The 20,224-nt window shown below is 41.7% G+C and overlaps 1 protein-coding gene across 1 annotated transcript in view; it reads left to right on the forward strand.

The window, feature by feature from the left end:
- LOC119721097 (ATP-dependent DNA helicase Q1-like) overlaps nt 1-18,739 on the forward strand; it is a 34,403-nt gene extending 15,664 nt beyond the window's left edge. Inside the window, exons 6-14 of the mRNA XM_038190995.1 lie at nt 3,225-3,417; nt 5,557-5,723; nt 7,714-7,795; nt 9,132-9,280; nt 9,849-9,966; nt 11,063-11,201; nt 13,171-13,271; nt 15,056-15,193; nt 16,852-18,739. Coding sequence (XP_038046923.1) covers nt 3,225-3,417; nt 5,557-5,723; nt 7,714-7,795; nt 9,132-9,280; nt 9,849-9,966; nt 11,063-11,201; nt 13,171-13,271; nt 15,056-15,193; nt 16,852-17,276 — 1,512 coding nt within the window. The 3' untranslated portion in view covers nt 17,277-18,739. The remainder of the gene's footprint in view (nt 1-3,224; nt 3,418-5,556; nt 5,724-7,713; nt 7,796-9,131; nt 9,281-9,848; nt 9,967-11,062; nt 11,202-13,170; nt 13,272-15,055; nt 15,194-16,851) is intronic.
- Nucleotides 18,740-20,224: the final 1,485 nt, after the last annotated feature.

Consider the following 20,224-nt stretch of genomic DNA (forward strand, 5'->3'; position numbering starts at 1 on the left):
TGCTAACGCAATACACGAATGTATGTATTGTACGTTTATTGTCAACATACGGAACGCGTACACCTGGGATATTGCAACATAAGTATGCAAGCTAGGGCGTCAATCGCTTCTCAAAAGTGGGGGGGGGGGGGGCACATATCTTGATCAGAATTAATGTGAATGCGAAGCCCTAACGGCATGTGGTTTGGGGTATGCTTAAGGGTCCCTAAAAATTTAGGATTCTAGACGCTCTGTGGTGCAATCTGAAGCAATTTCTGAAGTTAACCATTTTTTTCCAGCAAAAGATCATCATTTAAACATCATTTTCGATTTTGGAGTCATTGAATCAGCTATTCTGAGCTATAGAATCATATTCAGGCTACCGTTTTTATTCAGGGATGAAAAACGTGGGCGGGAAAAGTGGTATGTCCCCCTGGTGCCCCACCGATTGACGCCAATGGGAGTATGTATGGTGTAGGCCTATTGCGATTGTGTAAAACATGTTCTGGCCCAGGAGTGCTAACCAACAGGCATCCGTAGTATTGTCAGCAAACAGATGTTGACTGTATCCCCTGGTGCACAGTAGAAAGGAAGAATGGAACTGCCAGCGGACGTTTTTCTCTCCCGTGAATCACTCAAGAAGAATTCACTTGTTATATGACTGCCGTATTTATAGGTTGTGCTATACGCTGAGAAAGTGTGACATCACTTCCTCCCCAGGTTAGGCTCACTTTCTCAACAACGGTTCATGTGCATTCCGTAACGACAAATTTCACATACGTTTAACACACGCGATCACAGACAGCAATTTTACGTCCTACATTTGTAGAACATTTTCACAAATTAGTAACAGAAAACTGTTCACTACCTTTCAGCAGATTGTCGTCACAAAAGTTGCAAACACGGTTGTGCTTATTTTTACTTCAGAATCAAAATAAGGTAAGGGGGATAAACCTGTGTTCACAGGAACGGAGAGCCCATCTCTCTTTTGAAGCTATTGGGCCAGATTCGAGTGCATCAAATGCTGCTGTGCGGGGATCGCCACACGTCCTCCACAGCGAGTCTGTAACCTTCCCAGCATTGAATAATGCCGGTACCCATTTAACATCTGGGTTGAGAGGAGTAATTGAGGTAAAGCGCCTTACTCAAGGGCACAGCACGCATGGCCGCGGCGGGGCTCAAACCCACAATCTCACGATCATGAATCTTGTGCTTCACCGCTAGACCACACATGCCCCACCAGAATCAAGTCAATAATGAAATGGGTTCAAGAAAGCCATACGAAACCATGGTGTTCACTGGGCCTGTGCAGTGTGCGTGAACCAGAAATCATGGTTGCACTTCTGAGTTAGTGTTGTGCATCGGGTCCGGTTGACCAGGCCAAACCGACCCAAAACATTAAAGATATAAACCGAATCCAAACTGAAACTGATCTGAACTCCCCTAATCCGACCTAACCCGACCCAACAAAAAACCAGTGTTGTAGTCGAGTACTATTTTTCGAGTAGCGAGTAATGCCGAGTACTTGGGTTGCCGAGCACGAGTACAAGTACTTGTACCTCCGAGTACAAGAACGGGTCTCCGAGTACGAGTACTTGTACTTCCGAGTACGAGTACGAGTACAAGTACGAGTACTTGTACTTTCGAGTACGAGTACGAGTACTCGCATTTCCGAATACGGCCATACGGCAAATGGTTCATTGTGCGTAATTGGCCCAGGCCCAGTCAGACCGATATACAGACCCACTCATGGCCAGCTGTTAAATGTATTTGTCCGGACTTGCACAGAAGAAAATCAGGAAATCTCGATCTCTCAACAAGCCAATCAATCATTCAAACTGAAAGTATCAATAAAATAAGGCCATGGTAAGTGAAGCTATAACATTTTTTCCCCCCGAGTACTGCTATTCGAGTACGAGTACGAGTACTTTAACGATCGAGTACAGTTTTGACATGGCGAGTACTAGTACTCTGCTGCCCGAGTACAAGTGCCATCATTTCGAGTACGAGTACTTTGACATTCGAGTACGAGTACGAGTACGAGTACTCCCAAAAAGTACTCGAGTAGTACTCGAGTACGAGTACCGAGTATGAGTACTACAACACTGAAAAAAACCAACAATATCTGGTTTGGGCAACTGTGTCCGCTTTTCGTGCCTGAACTTGTGAGCGTCGAGGGACAATCGTCTTTTCTCAGTAACAGAATCAAACCATACGGTACGGTAAAGAATCATAACATGACTTATGGGTGGGCCTACACATTATAGACTGTACGTGATAGACCACAAGCCACATGCTCATTCGGTGGGTTGACGTTAGTCGTTCTGTACCGGGCACAGTGACAATAATATTGCACCGCTACAATTTTCGAACCTTTCTTTTTATTTCAGGTTTTTCACAAGATGGCTTAACCGACCCGACCCAAAAATGGCAAACGCAAAACCGAAACCGACTCGACCCAACTGAAATGACTCGACCCAACTAAAAAACTGACTGGCCTCGACCCAAAGTCGGTTTCAGGTCGGGCAGGTTTCGTTTGGCAGAACATTATTCTGTGTTACGTCGCGACTCACTATTGGGTCAGTTTCGGGTCGGGCAGGTTTCGGTTTGCACAACATTATTCTGTGTTACGTCGCGACTCACTATTGGGTTGGTTTCGGGTCGGGCAGGTTTCGGTTTGCACAACATTATTCTGTGTTACGTCGCGACTCACTATTGGGTCGGTTTCGGGTTGGGCAGGTTTCGGTTTGCACAACATTATTCTGTGTTACATCACAGCTCACTATTGGGTCGGTTTCAGGTCGGGCAGGTTTCGGTTTGCACAACATTATTCTGTGTTACGTCGCGACTCACTATTGGGTCGGTTTCGGGTCGGGCAGGTTTCGGTTTGCACAACATTATTCTGTGTTACGTCGCGACTCACTATTGGGTCGGTTTCGGGTCGGGCAGGTTTCGGTTTGCACAACATTATTCTGTGTTACGTCGCGACTCACTATTGGGTCGGTTTCGGGTCGGGCAGGTTTCGGTTTGCGTAACATTATTCTGTGTTACGTCACAGCTCACTATTGGGTCGGTTTCAGGTCGGGCAGGTTTCGGTTTGCACAACATTATTCTGTGTTACGTCGCGACTCACTATTGGGTCGGTTTCGGGTCGGGCAGGTTTCGGTTTGCACAACATTATTCTGTGTTACGTCGTGGCTCACTATTCCAGCAAATTGGTTATCCCCTTTTTTTCCAATCCCCAGTTGAAAGCAACCAATGCAGCCATGTTGGATCCCAAGGCCTCCCTGCGTCTGCTGTACGTCACCCCAGAGAAGATCGCTAAGAGTAAACGCTTCATGGCCCAGCTCCAGAAGTGTTACATCAAGGGACGGCTGGCCAGGATCGCTATTGATGAAGTGCACTGCTGCAGTCAGTGGGGCCACGACTTCAGGCCAGGTCAGTAACTTTCCTTTACATGCCAGAGACTGATTCAACCACTGCCGACTTTTTGATGCAGATGTTTTTTTTCTTACAGACCAGGACACCTGGAATGTCATGCCTGTCAATTACCGATGGACAAAACAGTCAACAAAGCAGCTCTCTCCCCAGTATCACCCCATATTGTACAGAAAACGAAAAGATGTTGAAACTTTAAATTTGTGTGACGTGATTTTAATGGGGAGCAGTAAAATCTTTACTCAAGATTTTGTTAATATGTTTTAACTGGCCAATTGAATAAACAGTTGTATTCCGTGATGGCCTATGCCATCACTACTCGTTCAAAGACTTTTGTTACATAAAAATACACATCATTTTCATAAAGGGCAGCATGGATACTAATATTGGACTCTGTCATATTGATATAGAAATAATAGTTGCCTTTTAGAGTTTGATTTTGTTAAGCATGACGTAGCTTGCGAGGTCGTCACGACCTCTTCATTCAGCGTTGTGGCTAAATCCCTCCGCTCACATGACCACCTTTGGGGCGGTCACGTGAGAGCAGATCATCATAGATGGCAGGCAGGTCATACCCTGCATCCCTGTTGAGTGTTGGGTTCTGGGTCTTGATCTCTATGGCCTCCCCGATATCTTTCTGTTCCAGAAGCGTTCCTCTCATGCTATGACTTGTACATTGTCCAAAGTGATGTTGTGCCTTTGTTGAACTAAATGTTCACCCACAGCTGTGGGGGGGGGGGGTTGATCTTGTGTGCTCCTTGAATCTTGTCCCCATAGATCTGCCGATTTTCATAAACTTTATTTCTCATTGATGTGAGACATGGCATTTTCTATATGGCATATATCTGAGGGTGCATGACACCAAAAATGAAGCATTAGCACTGTGGTTATTCCCTGCTGAATAGAGCTAGGCAGGGTGTAGCCCAGGTTGGACGAAGTCTTCATTGCATTACGACAGACGTCCAGGGTATAAATTGTACCACCATAGCGAAAAAAAATATAACACATTTTTTTTCATATTTTTACCGGACGGAGGAAGCTGAAATTTCACTTTCATATTCCTTGTGTCCTGAATTGTGCCTGCGCTGGGGTTAGAAAAGGCAAATATGTCCGTGGGCGGCATGTTTACCGAAAATAAACCGCAAGTTCTACGCTTTTGTTGAAAACATTTTCACTACGAACTCTTCGCGTGAAGACGTATATGCGCGTGCCGTTTGCTGCTGCTTGCTGCCGTGGCTGCAGCGTGCTAGGTATACATGCATGCGCGCGTGTAATCTTCACACGGGGAGTTCGTTCTGAAAATGTTTTCAACGAAAGACTGCGGTTTATTTTCGGTAAACACGCCGTCCGTGGACATATTTGCCTTTTCTAAACCCAGCACAGGCACAATTCTGGACACAAGGGATTGATTCACTCTGTTGCGTGTACACAACGGAGTCCAACCTGGGCTAGGCAAGGTGTAACAGGCACAGTGAGTAGCACAGGGACTACATGCTTAAGGCAGGCATTCAAAATGTTAGATTTATCAGGGCGGAAAATGACTATACAGGGTGGTCCAAAAAATACGTTTACACTTTTTCAGATGCAAATTTCTTGGAATTGGGGAGACATGTTAATATTGTTTCAATATGTTCCTAAACTACAGCATCTTCGTGGCATATGGTGAAAACAGCACTGAAAAAAAAGCCGAAATTCAGAAATGGCGATGTTTAAAGAAAGATGATCGAAAACAAGTTTGTCCATACATAAGTCTGTGAGATATGGTCACCACAATAGCACTGCACGCACAAATAACTGTAATAATTGTAATTATGTCTACATGACTGCAATAGACGTGGACAAACTAGTTTTTGACTATTCTTCTGTAAATGGCCGCTATAACTTGAGCTTTATTTTCAAAGCCATTTTCACCATCTACACGACCAGGATCTTGTAGTTTAGGAATATCTTAAAACCATTCTAATATGTCTCTTCAATTCTAAGAAATCTGCCTCTGAAAAAGTGTAAACTTTTTTGGACCTCCCTGTATCATGCTTCATTTATTTTCTGTATTGTTTAATTGTTATCTATTAATATCCAGGATATGATGCTTATTATGGTTCCCCCACATCATCAAGGATGCTTTGATTTTCTCTGCAGATTATAAGATGCTGGGTGTTCTCAAGCGACAGTTTCCTGAGGTGCCCGTCTTGGGATTGACTGCCACGGCTACAGCTGGTGTGCTTGAAGATGTCAAGAGCTTGCTGAACCTGCACGCTTGCGTCATACTCCGGTCCAGCTATAACAGGGCTAATCTGTTCTATCAGGTGCGGCCTTGTCCATTAATGTAACTTTCCCCCTTCTCTGCGCCCCCTCCTCTCCACCACCCCCCCCCCTCACCACCAACCCCCCCTTCACCACCACCACCACCAAAAGAAATCTTTCAAAAGCCAACTTGGTGATGTAACAGGATAGAGGAATGTATTAAAAGCACTGACACTGGCACTTCACACGGGTTGACAGTCCACACATACTGAAATTTGTATCCTTGTGGAGACATTTCTTTGTTCTCGTATACTAAAGTTTTCGAGTTTGAAAGTACAGTTTCAAAATGCTCTTATTTTAACCAGAATTAATTTCCTTGGCTGAAACTCGGACTTAATATCCCTTTTCTAAAACTTTACCATTTGCGACACATCAACATACCTTGGAAATTTCTAGTTTTTGAGTAAAATCCATCGTGAAAACCTTGTGGAGACGTATTCATCTATAGAAATTGCCCTTTGGAGACATATACAATCTTTTGTTCCCTATTGTGTGCATGTCTCCAGAGGGCACGGTGTATCAGATCAATAGAGTGCAAAATATTTGTCTTGATTTCCTGATTGATCTTTTTAATAGTTCTCTGTGCTTCAATCATAGAGCTATATTACATTACTAGAGCGCTAACTCGCTGTACAAATGAAGCCTGCTGGGCGCATCCATGTTTGTGCGCAACGGAAAACTCGAAATGTAGTGTGGATTTAGTACAGCTATTTGCATATCTGCGTTTGTATAGCCAATACCAGTCAGTAATCGAAGCCGATACACTCAAACCTGAAACACAAATTTAGTAAATGAGCGTTTCATTTTGCACTGCGCAAACTTACATAAACACATAGGCGCTACAGGTGATTTTTGCCTTGACGTTTTATAACGGTCATACTCACGGAAAACGCGCTTACGTTGTTGGCGTATGTTGTACTTGCGCATTGCATTTAGAGTACCATATATTATCCGAAATCCATTCCGCGTGATTTCATTATGTTCCACAAACATGCACATGAATTCAAAATGTCTGCGCCCAGGACGGCTTCAAAGTATCTCCGCGCTGGGGAATGAGGAGCTAGCGCTCTAGTAATTTAATATAGCTCTATGGCTTCAATCAATAGTCCAGTTCATTAAGCCCCACTTCATGACATTTCGACCAATCACAGCCGTTATTAATGTCCAACATGCTTGTACATGCATATAACGTAGGGGGCATTAGCATTTGGCAATGCTTCAGAAATTGAAACTAAATTAATTTTGGGGGGAAAAAGAATATTTTTCTGGGATGTACATGTAACACAATGATTATTGTTCACTAAAGTGTAGCTATTAACTAAAGATGCAAATTTCTTAAAACATTACATCAGTTAGTCTTTCCGTGCATAAATTAGCATAATTTAATTACAAACTGTCACACACGTGACCGATTGAAATATCACACACGTCACCACGGAACAATTCCATTTAGTAAAACTAAAGCAGAGGGTGTACATTGTTTATGCATTTGTAAATCACAAAAGACTAGTCTTACTCAAAATTAATTATGGGCATGTGTGCCCTTAAAACTTTGGAGAAAAGCGTGAATTTCCGGTATGGGCTGGATGACATTTTTACGTCTGATGTCACACACGTGACCAAACTTTGATGATCCCTCCTAATACTTTGACACAATTTGTGAAAGTAGAAACTATACTCTGAGGTAGGGAGTAAAAAGTACTAACCTGATGAATCAGTGAAAGGAATATGTCAGATGCAGTCAACAAAGGGTAAAGCTTCAAAAATCAGACAAGCCCAATTTTATGTCGCACAGTGACAAAAGAATGGCCCATTTATGCGAATAATTATACCTTCATGGACGTACGAAAAAAATCTTTTAGGGTGCATCAGCATTTATGCAAATAATTACCACCCTCGGGACACAAACTTAAGAAAGTCATTTCAGACCGTTTATAAATTCTGTTCGTTTCAAATTTGTGACATATCTTTTGTGTCGTCTGTGATTTGCAGGTCCGGGCCAAGCCAAGCAGCGAAGCACTCTTTACTGAATTGCTCGTGCAGTTGCTCAATGGACGTTACAAAGGCCAATCAGGTTTGTCATATTCTTCATGTAATTCAGTGCTAATAATAATAATATTGGATATGTGTAAAGCACAACATATCCACCAAAAGGTGCTCAACGTGCTAGTCCAAAAAAAAAAATTAATCAAAGCAAGCAGGGAATGTAAATTAAAAAAAATTGAAACAGTACATGCATAATGACCAGAACGATCAATAACTTTAAAATTATACCTTTAAAAAGTTAAAGGCAAAATCATTTGCATTAATATCCCAAAAAGTAACCTAGCGATTTATTATCAAAAATTTTATTTGGATTAATGATCGCACCGGTACTAAACACCCCATGAAATTCTTCCGTCTGGCTTGCTGTCATTTAGAAGAAATCAAGAAATGTAGGTGAATTCCAATGATCAGTCAGTTTGACTGATCACTGGAAACAACAAGTTCTATTAACAAAATCGTGTTTCGGATCAAAAGGTTGTGCATTATTTTTCACTGTTTTCTCGAAAAAGTGTAATATCCACCAAGCTGAAACTTCAACAGGTTAGGTTTTGCAGATTCTTTTTTGGACTTTGAGTGGTGTTATTATTGTAAAAACGAAAAAAATGCATGAAAAGCAAATGATCCTATATGCCTTTAACTAGTTCGCGCCGGAGGCAGTGTATACACGCAGAAGTTTTGCGGTATTCGGAACAAATGACAGATAACACGCAGGGAGCAAGGCCGGAAATATCTGTCAGCGACCCGCTGGCAGCGAGCGAGGCCGGAAATATGAGTGTGCTGCCCGAGGGCGATGGCTTCAATCCACCTGGCATGGAGGTCGAGTGAAAATATATCCCAGGCCTCATTCCGTTCTTGTCAAAATAATTCCGGCGTGAACTGGTTAAAGGTATAGTCCATCATTTGTAATTTGTGCATTTTGTTCGTTTGAAGCAACAAAAGTGCTCAATATCTGAAGAAGGATGCTGAACAACCAATCTGATAAAGTTTCACCTTAGCTTGAGCTGCATTTTTCGAGAAAAACAACATTCTAGGATCTTGATTTCATATCAAAAGTTGCTGAATCATGTTTTGAATTGGGCCTAGAATCCAGCGTCCGAAACACGTTCTCATTAGCCGATTGCAGGTACGCGATGTCGCGCACTGATCCGACGAATTATAGCTGTCGTTGATTTCTTCAAAATGCTTGCCAGAAAGAATAATTTCACAGGGAGTTTAGTCCCCTTACTATCTTTCAACCAAGTATGTTTTTCAACAATAATTACGCCAGTTACTTTTTGGATAGCTGCAAATGATGGACTCTGGCTTTAAAGAAAATTCTTGTTTGTTTTGGCGTTCATCTCTCCTCTTTCACAACATGCTCCTAGGCATCATCTACTGCTTATCCAAGAAGAACACGGAGCAGGTAGCCCTTGCCTTGCAGACTAGCAATATCCGGGCTGAGCCTTACCATGCAGATCTGGATGCCGGCGTTCGTAGCGCAGTCCATGGAAGATGGAAGAGTGGCCGGACGCAGGTTTGTGTTGTGTTGTGTTTTTGTTTTTGTTTATTTGTTTTCTTTGTTGTTTGGTGGGGGGGGGGAGTAGGGGTTGATGTTTGTTTTTTGTTTTGGTGGGTTTTTTCTTTTTGTAGCCTCATTGATAAAGGAACTTATATGTATACATTTATTGGCATGAGTTTCAACTGTTGCCTCGGGGCTCGCATTTCATTGAAAATAAACTCTGTTTTGGGGGATTTGCCCTTTGAAAAATGTGGTAGGGTTTACAGTAAAACAATGGAAATCTTTTAGCAGAATATCTCAAGAATTACTTGACATAGCAACTTCAAACTTGGTATGTGGGTTGGTCTTTGGGTTTTTCAAAAGCCAACACATAGGTCAAAGGACAAGGTCGTTATGATTAAAACTTTTGAAATTGTGTCCCAAGCATGCATGACGTGGCAAATCAACTTCAAACATGGGTGTTTTTCGTGAACCAAAATTTGTGTTTGTGCTGTACACAAAAGCATTCAGACATATTACATTGCCTTGGGGGACATTGTGGTAGTCAAAACATTCAGTTTTTCCCTTCTATTTTTGGAACAAGGTTGTGGTAGCGACCATAGCCTTTGGCATGGGTATTGACAAACCGGACGTGCGGTTTGTGATCCATCACACCCTCAGCAAGTCGTTGGAGAACTACTATCAGGAAAGCGGCCGAGCAGGTATGGGCTTTGTGCATGAACACTAGAGGGCGCTCTCCGACCAAGTGTACGCGACGCACTGCATGCGTGCGCTGGTTCTCCCGCATCTGGCGTGAGTTACAACTGATTTTAATCTGATTGCGCATTGGCCGAGATGCAAAATTCTGTCGTATAAAATGGTGAGTATTTGCGATACCCACCACTACATCAAATTTGAAGCGGCCAGCTGACCCTGGCCTGGACAATGGTTTAGTGGTAAGACAGGTTGAGGGGTTCGATTCCCACCCAAGTAAGCTTGTGATATTCTGTTTTCTCACAAACACCCGGACAACACTGAGTATTCAGTGCTGATGAACATTTCATTTGTGAAGGCCAAAACCCAATATTGAATTTACATCTCCTTGACACAAAAGTCCCATAAAATCACCTTAGTATCTTCAAGTGCCCGCACAGGTACCTCCGTTTAACTCGAACTTTTGTTCAGCCAGTCGTTAAAAATGCTGCCAAAACCGTCACAAAGAAGCGTAAAAAACATCGCCGCACATATCAGAAACCCTGAGTGTGGTGCGTCAATATCGATAAACAAAAGACACGAATGAAAGATTTCTTATACGCAGTTACACAATTTGAGTGGTTTATTGGCATGTTTTAGGTAAGGACAATATGAAATCTGAGTGAAATGATGCTTTGTGACTAAAAAGAAATACACCATTAGAATGGACAAAAACAAGGAAAATGTGCCAAATAACTCGTCCCTTTCATAGCGAGTTACAGTGGAAGCCATTCAAAAACATACATGTACGTGTAGATGGCATGACAGTATCAAAGAGACCATGCTTAACTCGAACTCCGGATACCTCAATTTTTTGTCCGTTCCCTTGAGAGTTGACTTAATGGGAGTTTATTGTATTTCTGTACGTAATTCAAGGAACAGTGCCAAGGAAAATGGACTGGCTCTTGCATGTTCACAAACATCAAGCTTTAGACACAATACATTATCTTAACCTTTGCTTGTGTGAAAAATCCAGTGTCTTTTGGGCTATTTATGAAAAATCACATTAGTTGATGTGTTTCGTAGCCTACATTTTGAGTTGTGATTGGTCCTGATTTGACCTAGGTCGGGACGACAAGCCAGCCGACTGCATCCTGTTCTTTCAGTCGCCCGACATGTTTCGTCAGAGCGCCATGGTCATGGTGGAACAGACTGGACTGCAGAAACTCTACGCCATGGTGGCATACTGCATTGATAAACACAGGTGAGATGCACGTGTTAAGTTAAGGAGAACACACGAGAAAGTGTGGATTCGTAATTTAAGAACTCATGAGGCGCAAAGCGCCAAGTGCATTTGTAAATTAAGAATCCACACTTGCTAGTGTATTCTTCGACTTAAACCATTGCTTCAAAAGAAGTATTGTTATTAACAGTCCAGTGAGTGGAGATGAAAAAACTTGCATATCTCGTGTCGAGTCATGGCCATTTAGGGTAATTTACAAGGGAGTTCTTCGAGGCTCTTATACGTAATCAAGCACTGTGGCGTGTTTAGCATGTGTACGCCACACCCGTACAACCAAGTCATTTTGTGTGTAGGCTCCTTCCGTCAACATGGATAGTTCAGACGACGATTTCTTTCTGACTCAAGATAGTTTTTTGCAGTGACAGCGGAGAATCTGACAGTGAAGATGCATTGGTAATTTTCGGAAGGAAAGTTTTCACGCAGACGGTCCTATTAACAACAGAGCCCATGGCTCTGCTTACCGTTAGAAAAACCTACTTACTGTAGCAGAAATTCTGTGCTTAAAGTTAGCATATAACTTTGGCTTATGCGCATGCGTACAAACTGTACCTAAGTTGTTTTGTTTTGTTCTGTCTTGCTCTGTTTGTTTTTGTTTTGCTTTGTTTTCCTTGTCTTGTCTTGTTTTTGTTTTGTTTAGTTACGTTTGTTGTTTTGTTTTACTCTCCATTTTTTCTCTTCTTTTTGTTATTTTGTTTGTTTGTTTTGTTGTTATTTTGTGTTTGTCTCAAGTATATGTGCGTTGTGTCTTTTTTTTATCCATTACTTTTTAGCAACTATATATGCATTTTCAATGAAATCGTCTCCTATCACAATTCACAGTGCTCGTTTCATCTCTATATACATATATAATTTCTTTTTAGTTTGTTTTTATACTGACATCATCAATATTTATTTTTTATATTGATTCTTTTTTAACATATTTGTGTTTATATATATATATGTTATATATATATATATAATTTTTTTTTTTTTGCAATTTTTAATATTTTTAACACAGTCCTGTAATTGGCGTTTTTTCTACTGTTGGATGTGGATAATAAATAAATAAATAAATAAATAAAGGATTTTGTGCTTACTGGATTAGTATGGAAAATTTAGCTAGCACGCTAGAATGGTGACTGTAAGCTTGGAATTCTGTGGTTATAGCAAAGCCATGAAATTGGGCCCAGATCACAGCAGCTTGAACAAAGTGTCTTGTTTTTAGTGCTAAGATCAGCAAAATCCAAAGTAAATTATCATGTTCGAAAGCAATAAGCAGTGTTTTAGTCGAGTACTTTTTCCCGAGTACCGAGTACTGCCGAGAACTTAAGTTGCCGAGTACGAGTACTTGTACCTCCGAGTACAAGAACAGGTCTCCGAGTACGAGTACTTGTACTTACGAGTACAAGTATGAGTGCGAGTTCTGTACTTACGAGTACAAGTACTTGTATTTCCAAATACGGCCATACGGCAAATGGTTCATTGTGCGTAATTGCCTAGGCCCAGTCAGACCGATATACAGACCCACTCACGGCTAGCTGTAAATGTGTTTGTCCAGACGTGCACAGAGGAAAATCAGGAAACTTTGATTTCTCCACAAGCCAATCAATCATTTCAAACTGAAAGTATCGATAAAATAATGCCATGGTATATAGTCAAGCTACACCATCCCCCCCCCCCCCCCCAGCACTGCTATTCGAGTACGAGTACTTTAATGATCGAGTGCAATTTCGACATGTCGATTACGAGTACTTTGCTGCCCGAGTACGAGTACCGTCATTTCGAGTACGAGTACTTTGACATTCGAGTACAAGTACGAGTACGAGTACTCAAAAAAAAGTACTCAAGTAGTACTCGAGTACGAGTACGAGTACTACAACACTGGCAATAAGGATGTTTGTCTTTATTTTATGGTGTTTTGTCTCTGGTTTTGCTATTTCAAACATTGCAGGTGTCGTCGGCGCATACAGGCAGAACATTTTGATGAGAGATGGGACGCCAGCAAGCAAAAGTGCAATGCGAAGTGTGATAACTGCAAATACAAGGAACAAGGTACACTACGTGCAGTACTGAATGCAAAAAGTGACAATCAAGTTTGAGCAGTGCAAAAGTGACAATCCTAATTATGTTTGGCGAGAATGCAGTATCCTGACACCACTATCAGTGATGGTCAGTCATTGCACTAAACCCAAAAGTGGAACTAGTAACTACTTTAGACAATTTTCACATATTCAGGTAGACTTTGTACATGAACATCATTCTTTCCTCTATGTTTGGTTTAATCCAGTTTGTTCGAAAATACATTTGGACTATTCCAGCATTATGTAATGTCCGTGACAGAGCCTTTAAGAGCTCAGTGAATAAACCTGAGAAGGTATTTTTCAAATCTTATACGTTCATCATCTGGGGAGTGTGTGGCCTAGTGGTTAGGGTTCGTGACTCATGATCAGAGGGTCCGGGGTTCGAATCCAGCCGCTGGTCATATATTGTGTCCTTGGGCAAGGCACTTCACCCCCACTTGCCTCTCTCCACCCAGGAGTATAAATGGGTACCGGCATTAGCTGGGGAGTAACCTGCGATGGACTAGCATCCCATCCAGGGGGAATATAAATATTCTCAGTCGTTTCATGCTACTGAAACTGGAGATAAATGCCGGCCTGATGAGCCACATTGGCTCGGGACAGACTTTACTTTTTTTTATACGTTCATCATCTAGTCAAGGAGATCACAGACTAGGAGTTTTGGATCATTTCTCTGAACCATTCATTAGATATCATGGTTAATTGGCTCTGTTATGAACATTACACTGCCTTTCATAACTCTGAAATTGTCCATTTGTTGTTGCATGGGTAGATGTGGATTATGCAGTCTGGTAAACAGACCATGCTACTTTTCCTTTGACCAGTGTTCAATATTGATAAATTAGGAAAGGCCAACAAAATTTATGTAATACAAGAATTTGTAAAGGACTGGAGTAGGCTCTTGAAAACAGTATTGAGTGGGAAAAACAAGGCACATAAGTAATGCTATAAAGAGCAACACATGTTTTCCATTGGCCATATCATCAGAGTTGTAACGAGTCACTGATTTTTGTGACTCAAGTCGAGTCGAGTCATTAGGTCAAAAGGTAGAGTCGAGTCGAGACAAATATTTAGCTCGAGTCAATTTGAGTCACGAATATTTGAACACTATATACCAAAATTTATATAAGGCCATAAGTTTAGCCAGCGTTCGAATCCAAGAGCTTTATAAGAAATCGCCCAAAGCCAATGATGAAACAGTGAAAATGTGTTTAAAAATCTGGTTCCTGGAGAGTATTTTGTGCGTTCTAGAACCATGAGGTGGGAGTCTGTGACACGTTGTATATTTATACATGACTGCTATTCGCAAAGCGAAGTGAGCATAAATTTTGCACCTTAAGTCATTGCAAATAAAGTTGTGCTTTTATTTTTGGGACTCGAGTCTTATCAGCCTTCTCTCAAGTCGAGTCGAGTCATTTGCTCGCAGTGACTCGAGTCGAGTCGAGTCATTTATCCTTAGGGACCCGATTCGAGTCACCAAAAATTGTGACTCGAGTCGGACTCGAGTCATTACAACTCTGCATATCATGTTCCATTTATTTTCTTGTTGACCTCAATAACTCCACAAACATTAAACAAAAATGTTCAGATCCTTACTCTCAGTGAACACTATCTGCATCCGTAATGCAACTCTCCATAGGCCATCACATTACAGCCCCTTCGAAATTTTGATTTGAGTGATTATATTAAGGAGCAATATAAAATTGCTCTTGCATGACCTTTTGCCTAATTCGTTTCTTGTTTTAATCGTTGCAGTTCATGACTTGAAACTGAACGATTACTATGCCAGCATGCTGGACATATTGCAGACCGTAGCCAAGAAGAAGGAGCGCGTCACAGCGTTGAAGCTGGTGGACAAGTGGTTGGCAAAGAAACCAACTCACAGACTTGAAGGTGAGATGGCAAAGAGTTTCTTATTAAATGTGGTAGATTCGTAAAGGCTAAAAAAAATTAAGTTTTATGAGTTAAAAAAAAAAAACCAAAGAAAAAGAGAAAATGTGGCTTCATTGAAATAAAATTGTAAAAAACAATACTAAAGAATCGGTTGTTGATCTAAACTTTGGTGTGGGTGTCCCAACATTCCTCAACCCCCACTTCACCCCTCTCCCAAAAAAAATAACAACAACATAACACACTTTCAAAAATGGCAAATGTAATCCCTCATTTTTCTTAGAAAATGCCACAAGTGTAGAAGAGACACATATGGATTGAAACATTTTATGGGGAGAATGCCCCTAGCTCCCTCCTTCCCCACAGCCAGATCCTTCTCTTAGAGAATTCCAAATTTTATGGAGCTTGCTTGCAGAGAAAATGGCCCAGCAAATTCATTTAAGTTGCCAAAATGATCCAAGAAGTTGTAACAAGCAATAAACATTACATGACATGTTGGCTTGTTAATTTTGTTCTCGGCAAATACGATACTTGTGCTTAGCTATGAAACTGTCTGACTGCATGGCCATGGGTCACTTTGTGGAATTCGGAAATAGTTTGTCAAGTATTTACAGCTTTCATATCATTATGCTGAATTAGAAGCATTAATGAATCATTACACCCTCATAAAAGCTAGTGTATTGAATATCCCCTTGCACAGCAAGGGCCTATAATATATGAGCAGTTCAGCTGTTAACCCTGCGAGCTGCGAAGCGTAAAAACTTACGCCGCGTAGCTGAGGTGCTCACGCGTGAGGCAGTTTTGATTTCGCGTATAAAATACTATTTTGTGGACACAATCCTTTCTCTAATGGTCTAAATATTATGAAAGCAGGTCCCCCGAACCCACACAAGATTGAATCCCCTCCAGTAGGTCACTCACAGACATTGTGGCTGCACGGTCATGTACATATACACTGCATGCACTGTGACCATTACATGTTGGATTGACCATTACATGTTGGATCGACCATTACATGTTGGATCCCCCCAAAAAAGATGGACATGAAACAGTCGAGAAAGCCTTTCTGTGGCTCTAGACAGCTGTCACTGGGCCAGCAGTAGAGGATGATTGATGACATTGTTGTGACGGCGGTATGTAAAACACAGAGAACTTTTTTTGTGCACAAGTGAATGGGCTTTGGCTGGAGGCCCAACTTTCCCAGGGGCGGCTGACCCCCAAGTGAACTCCTACAAGAAAAGCGACCATACCATCTCAAACCACAAGGTTCACTCTAGGATTACATGTAGTTTCAAAGGAATTGGGCGATAGCTTCATAAAAAAAGTTAAGAAACAAAAAAAGGGACTAGCGCGTGAGCCCCTGCGCAGCCCGCAAAACAGAATTGCATCTTGACGTCAAGATTCTGACCATTCAGCGGGCGCCTTCTATCGGGTCTTCGGTTAACCTTTGTTGTATTACAAATTGACCAATCAACAGCTTAGTCCACAATATCTGACGTTGCAATTTCTAAAGTCGACTCCAATTGGCTGGCGCATGGGGTCGCATAAAATTGCATGCTCACATATATCAGACGTTGGTTGAAGCGCTAAGAGGGCTCCATCGAACCACGGATGATACTCAGACTACATCAAAGCCATCTTTTTCTTAAATATCTCACCAGGCGCAAAGCCATCCCCACTGACTCGCGTCGATTGTGTGTCCATCCTCTGCTACCTCCTCCTGGAGGGCTATCTGAAAGAGGACTTTCACTTCACGCCCTATGCTACCATCAGCTACATCTTACCAGGGCCTAAGGCATCTTCCTCCCTCACCCAGCCCATCGTCTTCAAGTTTCGCTCCTCTGGAAGCGAGCTCTCAAAAGCTGGAGATGCTCCTCCTGAGAAATTCGCCGTGAAGACTCCCTCAAGCGGTTCTAAGAATAAGAATCTAGCGGGAGGTTCAAGTTGTTCCTCCCCTACAACTTCATCTGGAAGACCGACAAGCAAGGAAGCTAAGAAACAAAGAGAAGGGGTTCCCGATACAAAGAGAAAATCTGGAAATATGAGTGGTAGTAGGGATACTCCAAATAAGAAACCAAAGGTTTAGGATTCTTCCAAGGTTATAGTTATACTTTGAAATTCAGAATACAAAGTGATATGGGCTCCGTGCACAAGTTCTCCTTCAACAGCCAGAAAAAGGAGAGTTGGGGGATACCTAGACTGGTTTCCAGTCCATTCACTGCGTATTTCGAATGATCCAAAGTTATTGGGGGCAGGGATTAGTCTGGGAGACCATCACAAGTTAAATTCGTACGCATTCACGCTAAGACGCTGTAAGCTGTGCGTACTTCGCGCGCGAACCAGTACAGTTCGCACACGCTGTGTGTCCCGTCCACGGCGCTCTCAAAAGTGGTAAAAATGCGCCCTCTTTTGTTGGCACAAGGAGCCCATGTGTTCAGATCTTGAGATTAATCCCAGCAGTCCTCAGTAACAAATTAGTAATGCCATTTTTTGATGAAAAATGTAATTGTCACTTCTTCAAGAAACGGTAACGTCATTGTAAAGCCGCTTAGAAATGTTTAAAGTACAGAAACATAGTTTTCATTTTTGTCAGTAAAATGTGCTGTCTAAGGCCCGCGCTAAATGCCTTAGTACTACCGATCTGAACTCACATGAACTAAGGTAGGCAATTGCTCACCTATTGCACGGCAGCTGCTTTAAACGCTGAACTTCATAGTCGAACATAATGCATCTGTCCAGGTAAAATATTACATTCAAGCAGTTCAGTGAACGTTGAGCGCGATCAAATATTTGCGGCAATTTCACTCCTCGTGATGCGGACACGAGGGAGGGTATTACGAGCATTCGTATTGTAAAGTGCTTGTTCCAACTTCGAATTGAATGGAGCTCGGCACGGCAATGGCACGGTGTTTAGAACGGATAGTGCCGTGAGGAACTCAATTTGCCAAGCCTAGTGGATTTAAACGCCCTGCTATCGCCATGCTGCATTAAAAAATGTCATATTAATTGAGTTTGGCACAGCAGAATCACGGCATTTAGAACGGCCATACCGGACCATTGCCTTTTTATCAAAGCTGAGACTGTAATATACAGCGATGTGCCCAAAATAATTTTTGCGTGGTACATCATTTTTGCATGGTATATGTATAAATTGGGGGCCATCTTGGTCAGGTACCCCACACCAAATGCATGTACTTTGTGAAGTGGCTGTGGGTGCCAGTTTCCTTCAGCCAAAGCTTGCCTTTATTCTCCATCTAAACGAATTCATCAAAGAGGATTATGTCAGTCTATTGTAAGGGATGCCTGTTGCAGTAGCTGTTTATGTTTCTTCTGTTTAAAAAAAATATATTCATTCGCATAAAATTTATGTGAAGTATTTGTAAACAGATGTGATACTTGTATTCATAAGTACCTGAGACAGTTTACCCTTCCTATTGGTAGAGAGCCTGTCAGCCGGTTGATAAGACACTGTCTGGTTGGTTTTAAACACTTTTCCGGTGTCACATGAAATGTCGACTCCTATGAAATCTGGTCCCTTTTACCCTTTTATTGGTTGAACGTTCACAATCTTCACTTAGGCATGCGCAATACTACCAAACGAGTCAGTATTTCATAGAGTCCTTTATTCACACTACACCGGCACCGCCGCATTCTGCGCCCAGTACATGTACGTGCCATGCGCGCTCCCCAATATCCATATTAGGAGATTTTTAGTACTACTCGCGAGAGGCACATACCATAAACATATATAGCTAGAGGGGTGTTTCAAGAAACACGAAGTAAAATTGTTGAACAAAATTATTAGAAATGTATAAATGTTCGACTTGTTTTGACTTTTTGACCGAAATGTATTTATGAATGGGAATAAATGTGTGCTTGGCCGGTATTAAACAAGTACGTTTCCGACCAGCTGGGGGCCTGGTTGCCGATAACGTTCTCGCCTTCAGCTCGGGCCTTTATCCGCATCCAGGCCCCAACGCTGATTTTAAACGTACTTGTCTAAAACTGGCCAAGCTCATATTTATTCCCTTAGTAAAAGGTTTTCATCATTGAATGACCATCTCGAGCTTTCAGTTTGAAATGGTCAAGTTTCAAAGTAATTTCCAATGAAACAGTGAGAAATTGGTGTTTAACCCATTTATCACTGTACTGCCCCAATTCGTCCTGCTTATTTACTCACTGTAGCGTCCGAAACCGCTCATCAAGCACTCAATGCTTTTGTGGATTTACCAGTGAATTCTGTTGTACAATGAACATCAGTTCCTGATGGGTTAATTTGTCACAATGTGTGTGTTGAAAACAATGTTTCCTACTTGTACAATCGATGTGTGCAGGCAGTGTTAGCTGCATGCGTTGACTGGAGAACAAAAGAGGTCTAATAAAGTCCATGAATCAAGCTTTGCATTAAAAAAGGCTCTTGTGACCGAATCTTACAAAACGAGTATTACTGACAATTTTTCACTGATCAGTTGGTCGCATGCACTAGGGAGAGCATAATTTGCTCTTCAATTTGATATATTCCTCACTCTGAAATGTTGATATCTTCAGATAATTCGTGGATTAAAAAGTTGAGGAATTCTTGTTGATTTCCATAGGGTTTAGACTCTTTTAAAAGCAAATTAGTCAAAAGTGGCTCTGGCAACTTGTGACTCATTTTGTTGGGTTGGGTCACATTTTGAAAGCACAGTCATTCCTATTTTGTTTTCTTCGAAGCTCTTTAGTCAGCATCTTCAACCTTTGCCAGTAGACCTAAAACATGGGTGTAGAACACCCCCCCCCACCCCAGCCAAAAAGTCTATAAGCTCCTAAAATTGTGTGTATTCTGCAATACATTGTTATTAAACAAAAACGTTGGTTTACTGATTTCCCCCTCCCCCCCCCCACCCCCAAAAATGATAAATTCACTGACCACAAAATATTGCAAACACTATCCTCAATTCTGTCGATTATGCATTTTTTCTTCAAGTTTCCAAATATTTTCTGATTTGTCACTTCAGAAGGCCCAAAATTCTGAAAACAATGTTCATATTTGGT

Source organism: Patiria miniata, unplaced genomic scaffold, assembly GCF_015706575.1.
Source record: "Patiria miniata isolate m_02_andy unplaced genomic scaffold, ASM1570657v1 HiC_scaffold_13, whole genome shotgun sequence".
Taxonomy (NCBI): Eukaryota; Metazoa; Echinodermata; class Asteroidea; order Valvatida; family Asterinidae; genus Patiria; species Patiria miniata.